The sequence below is a fragment of the Peromyscus maniculatus genome, chromosome 5, assembly GCF_049852395.1.
Source record: "Peromyscus maniculatus bairdii isolate BWxNUB_F1_BW_parent chromosome 5, HU_Pman_BW_mat_3.1, whole genome shotgun sequence".
Taxonomy (NCBI): domain Eukaryota; kingdom Metazoa; phylum Chordata; class Mammalia; order Rodentia; family Cricetidae; genus Peromyscus; species Peromyscus maniculatus.
Window position 1 is genome coordinate 134,016,568 of NC_134856.1, and position 23,581 is coordinate 134,040,148.

At 47.9% G+C, this 23,581-nt stretch overlaps 1 protein-coding gene and 1 long non-coding RNA gene across 3 annotated transcripts in view; both read right to left on the reverse strand.

The window, feature by feature from the left end:
• Window positions 1-659: 659 nt before the first annotated feature.
• On the reverse strand, window positions 660-10,541 carry LOC143273501 (uncharacterized). The gene is made up of 4 exons (XR_013051659.1): window positions 9,225-10,541; window positions 5,641-5,799; window positions 3,220-3,755; window positions 660-3,139 (listed from the first exon to the last, which is right to left on the reverse strand). It is a non-coding gene; the product is annotated as an uncharacterized LOC143273501 (long non-coding RNA).
• Window positions 10,542-13,049: 2,508 nt separating this feature from the next.
• The window catches only part of Sptlc1 (serine palmitoyltransferase long chain base subunit 1), a 46,758-nt gene continuing 36,226 nt past the window's right edge, over window positions 13,050-23,581 (reverse strand). Inside the window, exons 13-16 of one of the 2 annotated variants that reach the window (XM_076573345.1) lie at window positions 19,474-19,591; window positions 15,860-15,933; window positions 15,391-15,395; window positions 13,050-14,241 (exon numbers count right to left, since the gene is read on the reverse strand). In XM_076573345.1, the coding sequence (XP_076429460.1) occupies window positions 13,982-14,241; window positions 15,391-15,395; window positions 15,860-15,933; window positions 19,474-19,591 (457 nt within the window). In that variant the 3' untranslated portion in view covers window positions 13,050-13,981. Of the gene's footprint in view, window positions 14,279-15,390; window positions 15,396-15,859; window positions 15,934-19,473; window positions 19,592-23,581 lie in introns of both variants that reach the window. The other variant, XM_006976838.4, reaches the window with a different exon arrangement.

Here is a 23,581-nt window from a genome sequence, read left to right on the forward strand (position 1 = left end):
AGACTCTGCAGGAAATCAGCACCCAGGAGCCACTGTCTTCCAAAGACTTCAGACGATCCCTGAAGGAAGCAGGCACAGACTCGGGGTCCAGGGATTGATAATCATTCAGGGAGAGCAGAGCTAACAGAAAAAAGTAAGCCGAGGGCCTTAGACAGGGAGGGGGTGTTTAAGTAGATGACATGTTCCCTGAGAAAAACTGTGACTGCAGAATAAGGAAGTTCAAAGCACAGATCAGCAGAGAATCTTGTTCAGGTGTCTGTGCTGCAGATGAGGGCAGCTAGGTGATCCTGCCCTGTGGGGTGGTGGGCAAGGGAGATGGGGGTGGAGATTCCTCACCTATGAACAGCAGGAAAATACACCCACTGGACGCCTACAGGGCAGGATCACTGGAAAACTGAAACCAATCCGAAACAGAAACAAGACCCTGTGTCTTAGTGTTTCTGTTGCTGTGATGAGTCACCAGGACCACAATCAACACGGGGAGGAAAAGGTTTGTTTCCTCTTACAATTCTCAGGTCACTTGGGGGCTGCTTTATCTGTTGGGTTCTTTATATGACTTCTGTAGAGTTGAACCCAGGGCTTTGGGACATGCCCCGCAAACTCTCCACCGCTGTGCCCCGTCCCCAGCCCACAGATAGTTTTGATTTAACTAATTAAATAACATTTCAAAGATGTATTTTATTTTTTCTTTATGTATCTCTCTGTGTTTATGGCACCACGATGTGCTGGTGCCCACAGAGGCCGGAAGAGGGCATCAGGATCCTCTGAAGCTGTAGTCATGTGTCTGTGAGAGGCCTGAGGTGGGTGTTGGAGTGTACCTAAAACATGCCTAAGGAGACTGTCCTAGGCCGAGCTGTGAACCCAGTGTCTCCACAGGACTGGGCCCCAGCTGCCCCTGTGGAGCCTGGCCACCAACTGCTCCCTAGATGTGCCTCCCTTCCTGACTTCCCCCAAGGAGTTTCCCAGATTGGTCTCGTGCAAAACTCCTTCCATAGACTCTGCTTATGAGGAAGCTCAGGCCAAGACACAAGTCAGTTGGCACACATTCAGCTAGACGCCCTGGGGCGGGGTTGGGGGGGGATTCACGAGAGAAGACCACTCAGACACGGGTTCAAGCCAATAGAAAGTCTTCATCAGCCAGCTGGCGACTACTCTGGATGTTCTAGACCTGAGTGCAGTCCCCAGCCTTTCTCAGGATGAGCTTTTGAGAACAAAAACCACAGCCTAGGTCAACACACCTCTGTTAGCAAGAACAGTTAGCCAGAAGCTGAATACAGAAGCAAGGTCAGTACATTTAGGCACTTTCCCAGAACTATGGACTTTGATGGACTAGGTCTTTGTTCTCATGTTGGCTGTGGTACTGCCTTTGTGCTGGTTTCCAAGGCTTGAATGGTCCTTACATCATGGTGTCAGTTGTGCTAAGGTCTGGGGTCAGTTAGAGAACCTCAGTGTGTATTAGGTGCAGCACATGGGGAGGGGTTGGGTCGTCTTGGAGGCGATCTCTGAAAGCAAGCAGCCTCACCCTGAAGACATCCCGTAGCAGAAAGGCTACAGCTGTGTTTGCCACACTGGCCAATCATTTGCACTCAGAGCCCTGAGGAAAGCTTTGCCATCCTCCGAGCCTCGCCCATGGAAGGCTTTGCCACTCCCATGGGGCTGAGGCACTGGAGTCCATGATGTGGCTGTACTCAGGCCAATAGCACACGCTCACTCAGGGTGTCACACACTCACAGTTCCCTCTGCTCCTTACCTGCAGGTTCCTGCCTTGCCTTCCCTCAGTGATGGAATGTGGCCTGGAACTGTGGGCCACACTGCCTTTGGTCAGGGTGTTTGTCCTAGCAACGGACGTGAAAATGGAACGCTCGGCTTACGCCGTTTTCTGTGGCTGTTGATGACTCTGCACGTGGGACCGGAGGGACCAGCCAGTTACGTTTCATGAACCGAGTTTCTTCTGTCCCCAGTGCAGAGTGAACTCTAATATCTGTGAACTGAAAGGATGAACATGGTGCTTTCCATACTCGAGAATGTCAGGACCTTTCAAGCTGTCGTCCGGCAGACCCCCTGTCCCTCAACTCGAGTGAGTGCCTCCCAAGGCTGCAGGTGAGACATAGTCTTTGTGAGACACAGTCATGGTGAACTAGTGACCTGAGGGCAGGAAGCTGCTATTGTCCAAAAGGTAATGGCATTACTTTCAACCTAAACGCTCTCCGGACACCTCAACAGCCATCCCTCTATGCACCCCATCTCACAGTCTTTCTACCCAGCTGTCTATCCATCTGTCACTCTGTCTGTGTTTTGCTGATCAGCTTGAAGGATTCTTTTCTATTCTTTGAAAGGATTAGCCCTTGTTACTAACTAACCTGATATTCTCAGCTGAATAGACCAGTCAGTCCCCTGTCTGGACTGTCCCTCAGGAAAGATACCAGGATTGAACGTGCAGACATGATAGGTCTTTAACTCTCACTCTTAATGGCACTGGGCACAATGACAGCCTCGGTGGGGTTTTAATATGCCTAAATGCCCAGAGTCCTACGAAATTTCCTCCAACTCTCATTCCCCTTCCTCTGTAAACATTATGATGACTCTGAGATGTGGCTTTTTAAATGCAAACATTTAAGTGAGGCAGTAAATAACTCCATGGTGCACGGCCAACCCCTCGGTGTGGGTTTCACAAAGGATCATACCAGCTAGGGTTTGTTTTCCTAAGTCTGAAGTCTACTCCCCAAAGGACACCCCAGTTTTGTGTTCAAGATGTGAAATGCATAAGGGAGTCATTAAGAACTGGGTTTTGGTGGGGCAGCTTTGATTTGACACTTTTGAAATATGATCCGGGTCATGGTTGTGAATGGTGCAGAGCTCTCTTTGGGCAACGGCGTCTGGACTTGATTATATGAGGCCAGGTTGTGGGTGCTGCTATCCGCCCCTCTGTGACAGTGCTGCTGCGGCAGACCTTGTGTCCTGAAAGGACGGGGAACTTTGTATGGGTCCTGAATATTAGTGTCTTCTTCGTTCTTGACCTGGCTGTTTAGCGATCCAGTTCTATATGTCTGGACTCCGCCGTTTACCTTACTTCTTCAGTGGAGGCCTTCCTGCCACACAAATGACACCACTAGCATCTTGTCAGCATTCAGTGTCTTCCCTGAGGAGGACAAATGACATGAAACAGACTATTCAATAAATACTTACCAATGAGTGAAAAGGAACTGGAAACTAACCTACCTCAGTGTGCTTGGGTGGCGCCTACACACCTGTGTCTGGGGATTTCCTCATCTCTTTCCTCTTCCTCTGGTCAGGAGATCAACACAGTCTTTCCATCCACCCCATCCCCAGCTGCAGTCACACAAGAGGGTATGAAGCGGCCCCTCCACACAGTCCAGCAGGAGGTACGTACTGCTTTCTGATGGCAAGGATGCTGACTTTTCAGGAAGCCTGTCACACCTCAGGAGTCCACAGCCTTCTCTCACGTTGTTTCAGAAATAGTCTCATATGGCTGCGTCTTGATGATCACGAGCAATGATATTCCAGGCATGTTTGGGGTTCAGAAGACAGCTGGGGGGTTTGCAAGGGCTTTCCTATTTGTGAAGGATGCTGGGAAAACTCTCAAGGGAGAGAGTGAGTACAAGACAGGAGCGGAGTCCTCTGCACGCTCAGGCTTATCTTAAAATCGCCCATGGTATTTTATAGAGAGCACATACCCATAGGGTAACGCCTCAGACTGTCTAACAAACCGCATCACATTTAAACTCCACAAACTCCTGTTAGAGGTAGAGAAACAGAAACAAAGTAATTAACCCCCTCAACTCCAACAGCCAGACCCCGTTCTGGGCTCTGTTTGCTCTATTTCCTGCCTTTTCCTCTACTACCCAGCAACCCAAAGCGGGGAAGGAAGGGGAGGGAAGGGCCAGTGGAAGATGAAATCCTGGAGGACCAGCACTGCCCACACGGGCCCTCCTACCTCCCTGGCTTCTCCTCTGCATGGCACCCTTACCGACTCACAGAGTGACAGCCAGGAAGCTCCCCACTCAGCTGGCGGAGCCCCCAACCCCTAGCAGCATAAGACAAGATCACAAGAGCATCCCCCACCCCCTACATGAATTAACAATTAGTCTGCCTCCTGCTAGACATGGTACTGAGGCCAGTTTGATCTGGGCAATAACTCCATTGAGATTCTCTTCTCAGATAATCCTAGATTATGGCAAATTAAAACTAACCTGCCCACCAAGTATGAGGGCCCATGTGATCGATATATTGTGCACCCCAATAAACTTATCTGGGGGTCAGAGAACAGAACAGCCACTATATTAAACAGAGGTTAGGCAGTGGTAGCACATGCCTTTAATCCTAGCATTCCAGAGGCAGAGATCCATCTGGATCTCTGTGACTTCTAGGCCACACTGAAAACAGCCAGGCATGGTGACACATGCCTTTAATCCCAGCACTTGAGATCTCATGTCTTGCTTGGGAAGGACACATGCCTTTAATCCCAGGAAGTGATGACAGGAAGCAGAAAGGAATATAAGGCGCGAGGACCAGGAACTAGAGGCTTTTTAAGCTTTTAGGCTTTTGAGCAGCAGTTCAGCTAAGATTCATTCCGGTGAGGACTTAGAGGCTTCCAGTTTGAGGAAAAAGGATCAGCTGAGAAGTTGGCAAGGTGAGGTTAGCTATGGCTTGTTCTGTCTCTCTGATCTTTCAGAATTCACCCCAATAGCTGGCACTGAGGTTTTATTAATAAGACCATTTAAGATTCGTGCCTATGCCTGTTTGCAGTCATCCTAGTACTTGGGCTGCTGAGGCAGGAGGATCACAGTTCAGAGTCCCCCTGGACTACAGATGAGACCTCCTTTAAAAAAGCAGGACAAAAATAAACAAATGAACGCCCTAGAAAGAATTCCCGGGCAATGGTACACCACTCTGGGCCTCTAGAAGAAGGCAGACCCATGAGAGTGCTTAGAATCCAGGTGAAACAAGGTCTCAAATGCCTGTGTTTCCCTTTTGTCCCCCCAGAAGACCCCAGACTGGATGACAAAGAGGCCTGAGACCTCTAACAGACACAGAGGAGGAAAAGGAAAAATGACTCTCCCTAGCCCTACAACAGGGAAAAGTGGGGTGGCCTCCTCTGTCTTCAAACCCATGCTGGGCTGACCACCCCCTCTCCAGAACTGGGCGAGCGGCCAGCCATCCATTGAGACAGCATCAGCAAAGCAAACTGTTGCTGTGCTTTGTTTGAATCTAATTGCCTGAGGGGCTATCGGCCCATGGCTTCATTTCCTCCCATCTGCCTCGGCAGAAGGTGGCCCTGGCACACAGCAGCTGGGACAGAGAAGCAACTTGTGTCCTGTCAGAGAGCAGCAGCAGAGACCCAGAAAGAGCCCTAGAATGCCAGAGCAAACAGGCCGGTGAGCAGCATCACAAGATCAGGAAAACACAACACACTGGTGTTGGAAGCACGAGCCACAGCTGCAGCCCGAAGCCAGCCTCCACTCCAGAGAGGCGGGCCTCTGCTCACTGCGGAGCCTCAAGTCCCACCCAGAGTCCCAGAGCAGAAGAGCCAACATGTCGGGGATACAATGAAAGGCACTGGTCCTATGAAAACTCAGGGAAAACGCACATTTAATGAGGAAAACAACAACAAGAACCTACCCACGCAAGTACTGAAATGAATCATGTTGACATTATTTCACAAGGATTGGAAGGGTCACAGTAAGAATGCTTCACAGATTCTCTCGAGACAAATGAAAACCAGCCTCAGCCTGGCTCTCAGCAAAGAAACAGACACTGGCAAATATGGAGATCGTCGGACTGAAAAACACAATTGAAATGAAAAACTTGTTAGACAGACACAGTGTTAAAGTGGAGACGGCAGGAGATAAAGCCTAAACTCATGAAGACCTCGGTAGGATACATTTGAAAACTAGAGAAAACCACAGTGAAAATAAACAAACACCAAGGGCCTTCGCAACCTGGGAGAGTCTCTCCTACACACCTAGACTATCTCACAGTCGTATCTTTAGAGTTCCAGAAGAAAACGGGAAGAAGGTGGGGCTCAAGAGTCCCCAAATGAATGGTGTCTGTCAATCTCCCAAAGTTGGCCAGAGACATAAAACCTCAGAGTTCTAAGAGTAAGCAAAGCCCAACAGGATAAACTGAAACAAATCAACACCCAAACACACAGTAATTCAACTGCCAAAAATAACTAACAGCCTAAATACATAACAAACAAACAAATCTCTGAACAGCCTGAGATTAATGCAGTGCCTATAGAGGAAGACCAGTCGAGGGACAGAAGATCTGAAGTCATGAAGACCAGAAGTCAGTGGCATGGTTTACAAGTGATTAAAAAAAAAATCTGTCAGCCATAGTTTCTATAACTGAGAAAATTATCATTTCAAAATGGAGGGGGAAACAAAGGGGGGGTCAGTGAATGGCTCAGTGGGTTAAGGCACTTGCCACCAAGTCTGATGACTAAGGTCCATCATCAAATCCCACACAGAAGAAGGAGAGAACTGACTCCCAAGGGTTCTGATTTCACATGCATGGTTGGTGGCTTCTGAGTGTGGATGTGCACAGCACACACACACTAAGTAAACCTAATAAATTCAATAAACACAAAAATGAAGAGGCCCCATCAAGATGGATCAGTAGGTAAAACACTTGCTAGGCAAGCTTAAGGACCCACGTTCAAATCCCCAGAGCCCATCTGAAGCCAGTACGTCAGCATGTTCTTATCCTTCCAGGGCTTCTATGGTGAGCGAGAGCTAGCCAGAGTTCTGAGAGCATGTGGGCCAGTGAGCCTGGCCTCCTCAGTCCAACAGCAAAAGTAAACTCAGTCTCAACAGGACGGAAGGTAAGGACCGACACCCCAAGAAGTCTCTACCTCCACATGTGTTCAGTGGATGTGGGCACCCACACTTACTTCAGACACACACGGGGAAGGGACAAAAGACACTGTCACATGAAGGAAAGCTACGAATTTGTTATTTGCTCATCTCTGGGTTTAGGAGGAAGGGGGATGTGAGACAGATGTCCTGTTTGTGACTGAGCACCCCACAAACACTTATTCTTGTCACTTTGACCAGCTGTGAGTTAGAAAAAACTTAAAAAAAAAAGAACAGTGAATGAAATTAGTAACATTAACCAATGTAAAGAGTAAAAAGAGGGGCATCCAAATGGCTTAGTTCATAAAGTGTGTGCTGGGCAACATCTTGACCTGAGTCCCAGTGCCAGGACCAAGGCTTTAGAAAAGCTTGTAGTCCTAGTTCTGGGGAGAGAGAGACAGGAGGATGCCCAAGGCAGTGGATCTTATTGCCGTCTGTTCATTAACATGGCTATACAGTGTTCAGGACAAGCCGCACAGTGTACTGGAGGGACAGAAGCATATACAGTACCACGGCTCCCCAGAACTGGGGCAGGGCCTGACATAGCCTTTCTCTAACCCTGTGCTAGGGACAATTCTTTTAAAAAGACTTACTTTATTTATGTCTACGCATGTTTTGCCTGCATGTATGTATGGGTACCTTGTGCATGCCTGGTGCCCTCAGAGGTTAGAAGAGAGAGTTAGAGCCACTAGATCTGGAGGTAGTGCTGGTTTGTGAACCACCATGTAGGTGCTAGAAACCAAACTTGGGTCCTCTGCAAGAGCAGCTAGTGTTCTTAACTGCTGGGAGTGCGGAAAGACTGGACATGAGTGTGGGAGAGACTGACTAATCATAGAGCACAAGAGAAGAGAGACAGAGAAAGCATGAGTGATCCCGAGACTCAACACAGGACAGAAGTAACACTTAAGGAAGAACTGATGGGCAGAGGGAGCCAGCATCCGCAGTTCTGCTTATTTGGTGTTGGGTTTTTGAAACAGGGTTTCTCTGTGCAGCCCTGGCTATCCTGGATCTTGCTCTGTAGACCAGGCTGGCCTCAAACTCACAGAGACCTGCCTGCCTCTGCCTCCCGAGTGCTGGGATCAAAGGCGGGTGCCACCACTGCCCGGCTAGCATCTGCAGTTTGTGCAGACCTGGACCACACATCACAGAGACTGCTGCAGATTTGCATGATCTGTGCCCAGGGACTTTTTTTCTTAGCTTTCTTCATAGTAGAAAAACATTAAAAAGAAACCGAGATATCTACAAAAGAAAATTGGTCAAATAAATGGTCCTACAGCCAAACTGCAGAACACTCTGCCAGGGTCCAGAGAACATGCCTTACTGGTGAGATCAAGTTTCTGCATTAAGTCTGAATAATGAAGTTACACTATGGATGTTACTTCCAATGCCCTTTGAATGTAGGTAGAGACTTATGAACTCATGAAATGTTATTGCAGGATGGCCAGCTCAGCTATTCCCTGGGAAGGAAGTGAAATTGGGTGGAAATCAGGTTTTCAACTTTTATGATTCATACCTCATTATTATTTGGATGTTTAATTATTTTTAAACATCACATGTGTATGTAGGGGTGTGTGTGGAAGACGGAGGTCAACCTCCGACTACTGCCCCAGCTTCTGTCTGCCTTTGACTTGTGGGACAGGGTCACTCACTGAACCTGGAGATGTCTATGGGGTCAGATGCTGGATAGACAAAAATCACCTGCCCTCCTCTCTGAGGGTCTGGTGGTCAAACTTGGTCATGATGGTGCAGTCAACATTTTACCAACCCAGCCATCTCTCAGCTCCCTGTGTAACTTAAGAATGTAAACAGTAACGACCCAGGAGGGCCCCCAGGCACCACGTGACCAAGACAGGGCGAAGAAACGATAGCAGAGCAGCAGCCCCTCACCCGATGTCGGCCCTAGAGTAGAACCAAGGGTCCATATTCGGTGGAGCAGCAGGGGTTTGAAAAGCCAAGTGGGGGCCACCACACAGAAGTCCTGCACCCTGGAAGCTGGCGGCGGTGGGGGCTGTTGTAACGCCAGGCTACTCAGCAGTGTTCCAGGAGGCCCAGCCAAGGTGGGCTTTTCTGTGAGGGCTGTAGAGAGCCTTGCAGGCCCAACAAGGGCACCTGGCCTTGGGTCTCACTGCTGTGCCCTGGGCTGAGCAACCAATGGAAGCCTGGATTTGGGGAAGCTGGAACAGAATCTGCCTCCCACTGCCCTGAGGCAGGGGAATACCTCTATAGGAGATACTCTTGGAAATTTGCAGAGCTCCTTCTCAGGTTACCTCCTTTCCCTGTGGCCGGAGTCCTCAGTTCTACACCTACATCTTATAGCTGTTTATCACACAAAGATGAATTCTCACTTACCAGCTGGGGAATGGAAGCGCAGGGCTCATAGTGGCTGTCCAAGTCTGGGCAGGTGGAGAGGAAAGATGCTGGGCTCTCTCTCGTCAGAGGATTTGATGCGAGTGTGCGGTCCTGCGTCTCCTCACCACTGGCAGTATGGTGAGCCGCTCTGCCTGGCCTTTCTCTAGCCTGGCCCTATCAAGTGTGTGAACCTGGAAGGCTGTGTCCCTGCTGGTGAAGGAGACAGACTGCAGTCAACCGTTGTAGGAAGGGGGCTAAGAGTTGTTTTTAAATGAGATGTTTGTTAACTTAAAACATTAAGTTTTGGTGTGGTATTTTATTCATTAATAAAAAATCAAAACTAGATCCAAATGCTTGGCATGCCTACAAACTTTGCATGATTTCAGCTATCCCGTGTCAGTACCACACTTACTATTAGTAGTAGTAGTACTCAGTACTAGCAGTATTAGTATTAGTACTTCATCTACTCACTCTGCTCCAGTCAACCTCCCTAAGAGCACTGCACACAAGACCTTTCCTGACCTCACTGACTGCTCTTCACTGTCCTCTCTACCTGGGGCAATCTTTCTTCCATTTGGTCATATCATGGTAGGCTTCCATCCTTCCTCAGATCCATCTTAAATATCATGTCCTGCTGTGGGATGTCTTTCTGTATGCTGTGAATATATGTTGTTCCCATTGGTTAATAAATAAGCTGTGTTGGCCTATGGCAAGGCAGCTTAGAGGCAGGTGAGAAATCCAGGAGAGAGACAGGAAAGAGAAAGGCAGAGTGTAGAGAGAGATGCCAGACACTGCCAGAAGAAAGATGTGAAAGTACTGGTAAGCCACGACCATGTGGCAACGTATAGATTAATAGTTACGGTTGAGTTAAGTTGTAAGAGTTAGCTAGCGAGAAGCCTGCCATATGCCATACAGACTATAAATAATATTAAGCCTCTGTGTGATTATTTTATAAACGGATGAAGGACTGAGGGGCCGGGCGGACCAGAGGAATTTGGCTGTGGGGCTGTGACCTCAGCAGGAGCCACTGTGAGTTGTAGACTCTGTTCTTATAGAATGCTGGCTGGGGTGTGCTCTCCTCCTCACACTGCAGAGAAGCTGGCGCATGGCTGCAGAGCCAATGCTCAGACTTCAGTTGTGACAGACATGGAGAGTGCTCATCTCTCAGAAATGGATACAGATCCACTTTGACCTGAAGATAGGGAGTTTGTTTCCTGTTTCCTTGGTTTTGGTTTGTAGGTTTTGATGTATATCTTGTGTTATTGTTTTGTTTTGTTTCTTGTATGTGTGTGTTTTATTTCATTTTTTATTATTACCCATTTTTCTATTCTTAACTATTCATTTTTCTTTGACATTTTTATATGACAGAGATGTAACAAAAATGACCATTATGGCACAAAGGAGGGAGCTATGTTAAAACATTTCTCTTTCTTTTTAATCAAAACTAAGTTAGTATTAATCCACCGTAGGTTTGGTTGCATCATTAAAACAACCAGCAAGAAAGTAATTAAAACAAAGATTATAAAGCTAGGAAAGGATTTAATATGGAAAACCAACATTTTAATATTTAATACAACATTAAGCCCTCTAGTATGATAATTTCTATGTGGACCTTATTTACTCATTGTTGTGGAATATTTTGATTGCATTCTCATGCTCCTGAGACTTTGAATCAGAGGGCCGAGCTAGCTACTAGCTGACCAAAATTAGCCATAGAGGTTTTGGAGGACCAAGGACAGATAGAGAGACACAGGAAGTAGTAGAGCAGAGCTTGGAGAGAGTCTCAGCCCTTTTGGATTGAGGAATGAGAGGAGGTCACTGGTCACTTTCAGATCATTCAGGTTCATATTTGTCATTCTCAAGTTTTTATTGATAAAGAATAATTACAGAAATGCTTTATCAGGGGGGAATGTGAAATAATCTTTTTGTACACTGTGAAGATGTGTCTTTGTCAAGGTGCCTTCTGGTTGGTTTAGTAAAAAGCTGAATGGCCAATAGCAAGGCAGGAAGAGGTTCTGTGAAAGGAAGAGAAGATGAATCTAGGAATGAGAGACATCAGAGGACACTGAGAGGAAACAGGACATGAAAGACAGAGTAGAGGTTAAAAGCCCCGAGGCAACATGTAGATGAATAGAAATGGGTTAATTAAGTTATAAGAGCTAGTGGGACAAGCCTAAGCGATAGGGGGAGCTTCCATAATAAGTCTCCCGGTCATTTTTGTGACCCCCCCCAAAAAAAAATCCATCTAGAATTTATTTATTTATTAAGTTAGGTTTTTTGAGACAGGGTTTCTCTGTGCAACAGCCTTGGCTGTCTTGGAACTCAATTCATAGACCAGGCTGGTCTCGAACCCAGAACCACCTGCCTCTGCCTCCCAAGTGCTGGGATTAAAGGCTTGCACCACCACTGTCCAAACTATGCAAACTTTATTGCCTCTGTACTTGCTTTTTATCTGTTTGAATTTGATTTCCCATCTGGTACCATTTCCTTCCACACTGAAAGACTTAGAATTCATGAGGCAGGCCACTAATTCTGTCTTTATCTGGGAAAGCTCCATTACTGACAGTTTGGTTGGGTACAGAATTCTTGACCAAATTTTCATTTCAGTACTTTGACTAGTTCATCTCAATGCCCTCTTACCCACCCCCTTCCCCAGAGAACTTAGCCTTATTTGAATGTTGGTCTTTGTGTGTGCTGACTTTAGTGTTTGTCTTATAGGTTAACTTGGCTGTACCTAGTGTTTCTTTGACTTATCTAATTTGGAGTTTGTTGAGATTTTTTTTTTTTAATTATTTTATATACATTGGTATTCTGCCTGCCTGCATGTCCAGAGTGTTGGGTCCCCTGGAATTGGAGTTACAGACAGCTGTAAGTTGCCATGTGGGTGCTGGGAATTAAACCCAGGTCCTCTGGTAGAGCAGTCAGTGCTCTTAACTGCTGAGCCTTCTCTCCAGGCAATCTGCTGAGATTCTTGAGTTTTCAGGTTATTCTATGGTAACTCTCCATTATTACATCACCTTTCTTTCCTTTCCTTGTTGGAGAACTAGTGTGTGTGTTAGTGAATGTGATGTTCCCATCAATGACATGGTCATTGTTCTCCTTGTTGGAGAACTGTATGTGTGTTAGTGGATGTGATGTTCCCATCAATGACATGGTCATTGTTCTCCTTGTTGGAGAACTGTATGTGTGTTAGTGGATGTGATGTTCCCATCAATGACATGGTCATTGTTCTCCTTGTTGGAGAACTGTATGTGTGTTAGTGGATGTGATGTTCCCATCAATGACATGGTCATTGTTCTCCTTGTTGGAGAACTGTATGTGTGTTAGTGGATGTGATGTTCCCATCAATGACATGGTCATTGTTCTACTTGTTGGAGAACTGTATGTGTGTTAGTGGATGTGATGTTCCCATCAATGACATGGTCATTGTTCTCCTTGTTGGAGAACTGTATGTGTGTTAGTGGATGTGATGTTCCCATCAATGACATGGTCATTGTTCTCCTTGTTGGAGAACTGTATGTGTGTTAGTGGATGTGATGTTCCCATCAATGACATGGTCATTGTTCTACTTGTTGGAGAACTGTATGTGTGTTAGTGGATGTGATGAGAGCACAGAACATTGAGCCTTTCACAGTCAGCCTGTCATGGAGTATATATATACTCTTTGGTTGGGCAGGGAGATGGGACTAAGAAATTAAATTATTTTCTAAAACAAAAGAAAAACACACAGGCACAAAAAATATTGCCTCAGATTTCCAAATAGGTTAAAAGAGAGACTGCTGGGCTGAGCATGTTGCTATACAAACAGATTCATTTTCAGGAATATAGGCTCTTGGAGGTTTATTTCATTAAAAACCAAAACAAAACAGACCCATCCCGGACAGGACCGTACCCTCACAGCAGCAGCAATCACAAGGCACGTATGAAATAGAAACATTAAAAATGTCACAGATCACTTAAAAAGATGCTGATCACTGTTAACACGAATGCACATCATAAAACGACGTTTAAATGACCTGATTCCTCTGCCTGTGCAACAGGGAAGGGTGACAGCCTTCCGTGGACACGCTCTGTGGCACATATCACAAGTCTTCCCACCATTCACCATGGTGGCCAAGGAGACCAGCAGCCAGCGTACAGCTCGGACGTCACTTTCAGAGCATTCCTGTTTTTGAGGCATCTGGAATTTATAGGATGAAAAGAAGTTCTCGTTCTTCTCAGCTTAGAAAAAGCCCACAGTTTTCTGCTCCTGGACAAAACCACCATGAAAAAGGACATCTGACATATTCAAAAATACCCAGGGCACGATTTGGGGGCCAGAATAATAACCCTCTTCCCAAAACCGACCAGAGAATATATAAAAATATAAAGTCAATTACACAAAAATAAAATAACGTTTGATTCAGATTATTGCTTAGGAAGCACTATGAATATTTTGTTAGTGAAGCTCAGACTAGAAATGATAACATTCAGTAACTAGTGCACATAGGTTCTAGGGTTCGAATACGCTTTATGAAACCTCTAACTCGCAGAAAGTCTTCTCCACACAGCAGCCACCACTGAGCTCCACCTGAGGGACTTGGGAGGACGCAGTTGACTCTCTCTCCCACAGTAACTGTGGTACAGGGGGAGTTCCTCTTAGCTGCTAAGTCCTTTTCTACGAAATACGGAGGAGGCTTTTGGATTCATTACCACAGATGGGGGAAGGAAAACCGAGGCTCCACTTTTAAACGAAAACAAATGTAAATGACAGACAGTTAAGCATCCAAACGGACCAAACGGCACAATGTAAATACAGTTCTATGCTGTCGTCTGTCTTCTTGTAAAAACCATCCATTGCTTACAGCTGCACGCTCAGGCACAGCTGCAGCGCCGGGCAGCAGCACTCCACTCCCTGGCCAGCTGGAGGTCTCCGAGCAGTTCTGCTGCAGGGGATGTGGCAGGAAGCATCGGCCGCAGCCTACAGCAGCACAGCCTGGGCGGCCTCCCTGATGGTGGACGCAGCCCTCTCCAGCTCCTCCTCCGTCTGCTCCACTGTGACCACAACCCTGATGCTGAGAAGACAAGGCACAGTGAGGAGGCGGGACAGTGCTGGTGACCTACAGTTCTTCGGGAAGGCCGCCTTTAGTCCCTCCACCTGCTGCTGCTTTCCTCCCATGCAGCAGCAGGAGCAGTAGGTCTGTGCCCACGCACAGAAGCTATGATTCCTGGCCGTCCCCCCTCACCTGCATCTAGTCGAGTGTTTTGTTTTGGGGCAGCCACTGGGACTGGGAAACCAAGTCCTCTCCACAACCTACCACTCTAAGCAGTCCTGGCCCAGAGCAGGAAGTCAACATTTCTCACCCCAGTGACTGCCTGGTTGCTCCTATTTAACAATTCAGTTGAAACATGAAAGCCTGCGTCAGAAAGCAAAGCAGACTTTTTCAAGGAAACAGGCGGACGAGGCAATGCTCCTCCTGTCCTCTGCCGGCACGGGCTTTAAGCACTAGGCATGGTCACCAGGGGCACAGAACAGGCGGGGCTCCTGTCTTAACCCTGTGCTCTGAGAAGGAAGCACAGGAGCACAGGGAAGGTGGGCAGAGGACAGGACAGGTCGGAACTTTAAGGCGTTTGAGCAGCGACTTCAGTGAGCTCAGTTCCGATCTGGCCTGCACGTGAGAACCCTCCACCCCCAGGGAGTCTGTGCCCTAGTCCACGGCATCTTATACTCTGTGCTCCAGGTTGTGCCACTGCACACCCCAGGCAATTAGTGTCTCACCTGCTGAAGATCATGGTACCTACCGGGTCCTCTTGGGCAGATACTGCTTGGCCCAGGGTGGGACCACACGCCAACAAACCCTCTAGCAATCTAATCTACAAATACCACACTCAGCCGGAGCACTGTAATACCTACGCGCTCAGGACACTAGCCTCCAGTGTACAAAGGTCACAGACAGCAAACGTACTTTGTGTGTCATGCTATCTGACCCTACTAACACGAGCAATCAAATGCTCGTGTGGGAGTGCTTTCCCATCACGGTGGATCTGAGGGGAAAGCATCAGAAGCTGGGGACTATCTGCACTGGACTCTCTGAGGTCAGGGTGTCACCTGTTCTAGGAAGCCTCAGCATCATTCCAGTCTCCTCTGTGACCTCTGACCCAGGGCTGTGGGGGTCAGGGTGTGTACTTCCTCTGATTAGTGTAGGCCCTTTGAAGCCAGAGTTGTGTCTCTACAGCCTATTCAAAATCCTGGTCTCCCACTTTGCTTGGCGGTGGTCCTGATGTAGCTTTGGTGTTCCCAGGATGATGCATCCAGAATTCAACCAGTGCAACTAGGAAGGTGACCACATCCAGGCTGCTCCCTCTCTGGTGTCTCCATAGCACAAGTTACAGCTGGACTCCAGCTGTTATTACACACTGCCAAGAGGGTGCCATCATTCTTGGGTCGCCAGACAATCCTTTGAGTCACCTAGGCAGACACTGAGTCCTGAGATGCTTTTCAGTTAAAACAAAAACCATCTAGATGAGAGGTGACCTCAGGTATGTGCTGTACTTCAAGGCCATTCTTATCCTGCAATAGTCTTTCCAGTTTCCCACCATGACGTATTTCAGAGGGTAAAGCGGGGAGGTAGCACTCTGCTTTGACATTAACCAACCTTGGAGGAGGAAGGCACTTCTCTTCCTTGTCCAGGTAGCGTGCTTGAGTCAGCGCGATGCCCTCGTTCATGCACTGCAGGAAGAAAGGGGTAGAACAATCCAGACTCAGACCACAGGAGAGACCTCTGCTGCCTCCACAAGTACCTGTCACCCACAGTTCCACTCAGAGTTCTAGGAGACAAAGCTATGTGCCCCCACTGTACTCTCAAGGTGAACTCTTCTTTTGGACCCAGACCTTCCTGTGATGGTAGATGTGCTGGGCTATGGAGTCGGGTGGCTACAGAGCCTATGTGATTCGGGAGAAATGGCTAGGCTCTCCAGAGACTGTAAATCTGATTCTACACACGTTGACCCAGTCTTCAGTTACACAGCCATAGACAGCTAGAGTCCACCGTTTCAGACAAAGCAGAGTGAGGATGCAGGGAGGCCAGGACAAAGCCCTGTGTGTGGACAGTGTTGGCAGGACTCTATCAGAGAGCAGCTGTAGGAGTACAGACACCGTGAGACCGTCCACGGTTCCATCTTGGCAAGGTGCTCCCAGGCACCAGAGACTGGTGCTGACAAAGATTGTTCTGAGCTTTCCTGTGCATCAAGCACTCACTGATTACGTGTATAACTGAAAAGCCTCCACTGTAAAACAGAAAGCCTGCAACCTTGAACGAGGCAAGAGTTTATACGGCGTTCCTTCTGGGTGATGACAAGTTTGGAATTAGACAGGAATAGCTGCGGAACCCCGTGAATACAGCAAGGGCCGCTGAACTGCAAGGTTCCAAGAGTTGCACGGGCTGTATTTACTGCGTGTGTGCCTGTGCACACCTAAGTGCATACATGATGCACAGGGCAAGGCATGGTGCACAAAGGAAGAGAACGACCGCCTCACATGCCCAGCGTTAAAGTATCAGCCCAAAGGAAGGTGGCCACAAACTTCAAGGAAGAATGGGCGACGGTACAGATGCAGCAGAGCCACCTGCTCACTTCAGAAACAGGGAGGAAACTTGGAATCGTGCCAGCCTCCCAACATCTGGCCTGGCTCTGCATCTAGCCTGTCTGGTTAAGAGACATCACAAACCACAGCTGTTTGTGAAAACAATGTCCTGTTTTCAGCAACTCAACATAAACCTGGTGAAAGTTCTCAGGTGTGCAAAGAGTAATTAGAGTAACTGAACTCTGATGCCCTTCTCTAAATACAGGTTAGAACAGCAGTGTGGGGCAGGGGATCAGGAAGATTTTAGACGGGAAGTTGTGAAGGAGCTGTGAGGCTGTGTCCATGCTGGATTTCTCAGGGTGATTCCCTAGATAGCCAGTGACGTAAGGGAGCCTGCAGACTAGACATGACTTGGGAACTGTGGACTGTTCATAGGCTTGCGTCTTTATTATTAATTGGCTCCTGTGTGTGTACACATGTATGTGTGTAGTGGAGGTCAAAGGACAACCTGGCTCTTGCTCCATAGGCACCCTCCACCTTTTTGAGACAGGGCCTCTCACTGGCCTGATGCTTACCACAAAGACCAATCTCTCCAGTGTTGAGATCAAAAGCATGTGCTGCTATGACTGCTTAAAAAACAAAAACGATGGCCATCAGATCCACATGACCTGAAGTCAGCAAGTGCTTTACTAAGTGTGGTAGTTTGAATGAGGACAGCCCCATAGGCCTATATATTGAATACCTGGCTCCCAGTTGGTGGAACTGTTTGGGAAGGATTAGGAGGTGTGGTCTTCCTCGAGGAGGTGTGTCACTAGGTGGAGGCTTTGAGACTTCAAAAGCCTCCTGCTATTCAGTGTGTTCTCTGCCTCCTACTTGTGGATCAAGCTGTGAGTTCTCAGATGTTGCTGCCACTATGCCTTCTCTCCATCGTCATGGACGCTAACCCTCTGACATGGTAAGCCCACATTAAACACCTTTACATAAGCTGTCTTGGCTGTGGGGGTTTGTCACATCAACAGAACAGTAACAAACACATTGAGCCATTTCTCCTGCCCCATCTTCTGGTTTTGTTCTGAAAACGTCTGTGCATGCAGTCTGCTCGTGTCCATTGCTCGCACATGAGCCCCAAGTCTCTGAAAAGCAGCTTCACTGTGCTAAGGAAAAGAACAGAATGGGGCTAATACAGAACAGATGTACTGGCATGAAGATCACTCCAACCCCAGGGCAGTGCACAGAGCATAGTCCAGGGAAGACAGGAAACAACAGGCTCCTTTTATGGGCTGCAACACAGGCACACAGCTTTTCTGGAGCTTCTGCTCTGTGTCCACTGGCCTGGGCCTACGAATGAGAGCAATCCTGTTGAAAACAGCGGACTCAACAGACACATGGATGCAATACAATCCGCTTGAGCTGGACTGCCCTGTCTTTTTAGTTGGTTCTAAACACGTGCATCTGCTTTTACCTTTGTCTCAAAACTCTAACCCCAAACTTATTTTTATGTCTGTATACATCTAGGGTAAAGCACTGAGGTAGTACAAGGCTGGAGGGATGCTCTGTCCCTTTAAGGAAGTCTGTCTTTCCTCAAGCCTGCAGAGCTGAGCCTGAGAGGACATGTGTGATGTGTCCTTTTCCAGCCAGGCAAGTACTGCTAGCCTGATTATCATACTCTGACAAGTGTCCTTAATTAATCTTAGATTCTGGTTGGTTTTAATACACCGATCCTAAGAGGTTGTGTGCCATGTGCAGCCTCCACAGACTCTCACTCCAGATCACACAATTAAAACATGGTAGGATGAAGGATGGTCCAGGAAGCTTATGCAACCACAGGAGGTCTTTACATACCAGCTGCACACTGAATATAACATGACCAGCCAGTGTCCTCCAGGCATGCCACAGAGATGGAGGAGGTCGGTTGGGGTATCATTTTATTTACTTTAAGGAGCCTGGTGATATTGTCTCAGGGCAATGACAGCGGGAATGGGGCCTTTATTCCTCCTCAAGGGCACAAAGGGCCTGTGCAAGGTTTCATGGGAAGGCTGCATGAGCCTAGGTGCACACATCCCCAGTACCATAGCACACTGGGTTTCTGCAAGGAGAGGGCAAGAGCCTGAAGAAAGGCAGGAAGGCATCAGGAGAGGCAGCTACTGCTGGGAGGATGGGCCAAGCCACTGCCCAGTGAGCGCATGGAGTCAGCAACTTAGCAGTAATTAGTAAAAACAAAACAAAAAAAAAAAGTGAAACGTCAAATCACTAAGGAGTAGTGGCTCACACCTGCAATCCCAGCACTAAGAAAGCTGAGGCAGGTGACCTATGATTTGGAAGTCCAGCCTGGGCTACATAGTGAGTTTGAGGCCAGCCTGGTGACAGAGTGAGATCTTATCTCAAAAATGCAAATGGTGAGTGGGAGAGTATTCTGCAGGGCTACTCAGGAGAGAAGCTGAGCACAGACACACACACGGCAGCAAGTTCACAACATCAGGAGCTGAGTGATCCAAGAGGACAAAAGACCTTTAGCCAGCATTTCAGGAACCCAGTGAGCTCAGCAGGGCTGGCTGGGAGGGTCAGGGCTATTAGACAGTCCCCAGCATGAGTGTGGTTGGCATACCCCACGGTGGGAGGTGTTCCTGAAAATGAGGTCAGCGAGGGTGGCAAGGCTGCCTAGCGCTCACTGGGTACCCGCCCACTTACTTGAGTGATGATTTCCTGCAGTAGCTTCCCATCCTTCTCCCGAGACCCGGTGCTCTCTTCCAGCTGCAGGTGAAGTGCCGGGGAAAGGGGCTCCCCCACCACCTTTAAACCAGAAATGCTGGGGAAGCAAACACACATAACATTGGCACACAGCAGGTTCACGAGATCCCACACATGCAGTGTAACTGTTAGTGCAGGGTCGGAGCTCGGAGCAGCATGCTCGCCTAGCATGTGTGAGGCCCTGGTGGGATTCCATCTTGGGAAATCATGTGTTGGGCAAGGCCTCCTGTTTCTAGGGGCACAGGCCTGGGAGGAAGGCTCCTGTTCCCGGGACACTGTAGCCTTCTCTTTTCAGTTTCCCATGGGAGCCTGGGCATCGCTGCTGCTTGCCCTACATGTTCACCCTTCTCACAGCCCCTCACCCTGGGGTTGGCACGCCTGTCTCTTCACCAGATACACACTGCTCTCTTCTGCCCGAGAAAGCTGTCCATACTGAGGTCCAGATCCCATTGCTTTCTGGATGGACCTCCCTGGAGCCTCTTACAGCAGGACATGTACCACCATTTCTATGACTTGTCCTGTTTCCTTCCTTTAGGTCTATGTACTATCACGCCACGTGATGTAATAACATTATATTTTTACTATCAACAATAGGTTTAGGTGGTGTGATTGCCTTATCTGTGTGATTTGCTTTACATCTTATGTGGATTAAGATTTCCTTCTTAGATTAACACACAGAAATCTACTATGCCAGGGAAGAAGACAGATTCCTTTAGGGTAAAATCTTGGCCTGTGAAATGAGACGCAGGGCAACACTATGAGTGGTCCTCAGTCAGGTTCCCTTTTGCCTACACTGTCCATCCCCTAGGACACAGCTGTGATGTATGCCTGTTTGAAACTAGGCTACCTGTTTCAGATTGGCTGCTTTTGTTCAGCTCCTTGTTCTTAGGCCCAGGTTTCCCCTCAGGATAAAATGAAGCCCTGGGCAGCACTCAAAATGCTCCCAACTTAGGACTCAATAAGCTTTTAGTGACTGCCGCTATGGCCTAGAAGAATGTCTCCACTTCTCAGTCCCAGGGAACACACTGGCAGGTGTCATGCACCTTCAGAAGGTGGGTCACATGGGTGTACCTCCCGAATGGCAATGTGGGGGTCCTAACTGCCTCTTTCTATTCTTTGGCTCTGTTCAGAATCCCCAAAGAATCCTTGACTAGACCCACCAAATCATGAAGAAAAAAACCTTTCAAATTCATCAGTTAATTGCCTCAAGCATTTTATTACAGAGATGGAAAGCTTGTAATAGGAACTGTGAGGTGCTGGCAACTAATCTTACTTGGTTTACAAGCCACCCCCAAACATTACTTATTTGTGTCTTCTTTATTTGAATGTAATTCAATACATCAGGTTTTCTCAACAGAACGAGGCACAGGTCTGCATTTAGACCCTAAGAACTACGGGTATCTGCAGTGTGGGGAGACCTACGTTAGTTTTCCCTAACACAGAAACTATACAACACACTCCCAAGACCTGCCAATTTCTTAGGTTATGTCCCCTCGTGAAGAACCTTAAAAATTATGCTTTCCAGTGGCACCCCTAATGACCCAGGCTTCCTTCAGTCTACACAAGGTAGACTGTGCTCTAAGCAGATGTGCCATACATGGGGAGAGCAGGCTGGTGGAGGAAGGAACAAAACAGAATGCTGTCTGTGTCGAGATGGACAGAGTTGTAGTTGAAGTTCAGAAACTGAGGCGCTTTGCCTCCCAGACTATTATACACTTGGCAAACACATCACTTTACCCAGACCAGTAAATACCAAGCCCTGGGTTAGGTCCTAGGCTCAGAGCCATCAACAAGGAAGCCAGGGCCTCCATCCTGTAGTTCAGGAAGAGAGTCCCCTGCAAACACTGTCTCCACATATAGTGGAGATCTTCAAGCTCTGCTGGAGGCAAACAGCAGGAAGATGACTTCCCCAAACCCAACCTCAGAGACAAAGGAAGAGGCTCTTCCTCACCGGCCACTCTGCCTCAGCCGGTTCCACCCGCTACGCTTGGAAATGCTTTCAATGCTCCCAGGTGCTAAGGACTCAAACACCTCTCCAGGCCAGGACTTGCAAACATAAACTTGGAAGTCCAAGGCTGCTCTCCAGTGGATGTCTGATGAGCAACTGAAGGTTGACAGATACCTTGCACTGAACCTCCCACTGAGTCCCCAAGCTGCTACTTCATTCAGTCCCTCAGGACTGAATTAAAGCTTTAGATCAGCCATGACTGTCTCACTCACCCAGCAGACAAACTTGTGGCAGAGCCTGCTGGATCTCCCTGCATGATATCCAGAGTCCAGGCATTTTTCTCTGCAATTACAAAGTTGGGCAGCCACCTTTGTCTGTATGCATCTCCTAAATGGCACCTGGCCTCTGCTCTTTTCGCCATACAATATACTACCTCATACCACACAAGAGCAACTTTGTTACGACTCCAGGCCAATAGCTGTAGGCCACCTCTTCACTCAATCCATGTCCGCACCCACTAGCCCTCCTCACTCCTTGCCTCCTTGCTGTTTTGCTTGCTGTTCCCATCCACACTGCCTGCTGACAAGGGGTATCGAGTTCCGGCAAGGGTCTTCCTAGTGTTGATACTGAGTGCATAGCTTGACCTGGAATATGGAGCCCTGAATCAGGCCACAGAGGAGACGCACACACATCTGTGAGTTGTTCACACACAGAATTATGAAATAATTTGGGGGCTAAACCCTAAAGAGCAGGATATTGAAGAAAGCCTTCCAAGGAGACTAAGACGAAGAAATTTAAAGTCTTAAAAGGAAGCCGACAAGTGCGTTGCAGCAGAATGCAAAGATGATAGGGTGGTCCTTGACTGAAAACCGTGAGACACGGTCAGATGAGTTCTGAAAGGGGTCCTGTTGATTCTGCGCCTGTCATCACTGGGAACCCACAGTCTGATCAAGTGAAAAAGGAACAATCAGCGCTCGGTTTCCAGCAGAAGTCAACATGACCATGTGGAGAGAGCTTGCACGACTCTTGAGACTAGCAACAAAGAGCAGAGAGAAATGGAGTCTTGACAGAAAGGAGGGAGTCACATGGACAGGATGAGAAAGACACGGGGTGGAAACCCTCTCCTGAAACCCAGGAAAGCGGAGGGACTGACAACCTAGCAGAGACAACAGTCCTTAAGAAAGAAGAAGGGTAAAGTGCTTGCTGCCTTGCAGGCACAAGGACCTGAGTTTGAATCCCTAGAACCTCCATAAAAAATGCTGGGTGTGGTGGTGCATGCTGGGATCCAGTGCTGGGGAGTTGGGAGAAAGGTGTATCTCTTAAGTTTGCTGGCTGGCAAACTTACTTACAAACTTACAAAACACAAGTTGCTCTTGTGTGGTATGAGAGACTGTATCTCAAAAAAACAAGATGGATGGCAAGTCTAGGGCAACAGCCAGTCATCCTCCCTATATACAAGCATGCATGTGTACACACATAGACACATAGACAGACAGACAGACAGACAGACACACACACTCTTCTTTGTATCAGAGGGAACGCTGGCAGCTGTCCAGGAGTATGCAGGGAGTTTCTGAGTGATAGGATGAGGCCATGCTATCCACTAGAGTGGGTGGATAGAGACAGAAGGCAGGAACAGCAGAAAGATGGTTGGTCAGAGCCAGAGGAGGTGGGACAGGACTTGGAGAAAGCTGGAGCACAGGGCACCTCAGGCCGGTGCTGATGGATGTGAGTCCTCCAACGTGCTGTGTTGAACCAGAAAAATAATAGTGCACAGCAGCATTAGTGGCCCTCCCCCATAAGCCACATGAGAGGCCTCCCCATCCAGCAGACGCCCAGAACACCAGTCTGCCTGCTCTTCCAACAGCTGCCCCACTCCCTCACCTGCTCTCTTTCAGCACAGTGTCCATTCTCATATCTTACAAAGAAGACAGAACTTTCACAACTCAAGAGGCACACATTTCCTAGGGAGCAAAAGGAAAGATCTAGAACAATGCCAGATCATTTCCTGTGGAACCAAAAATCAGCCTGAAGATTTTTTTTTTCTTTTTTAGAAAAAGAATAATCATGACTAACGTGAATTTCCTAAAGTAGCAGGGA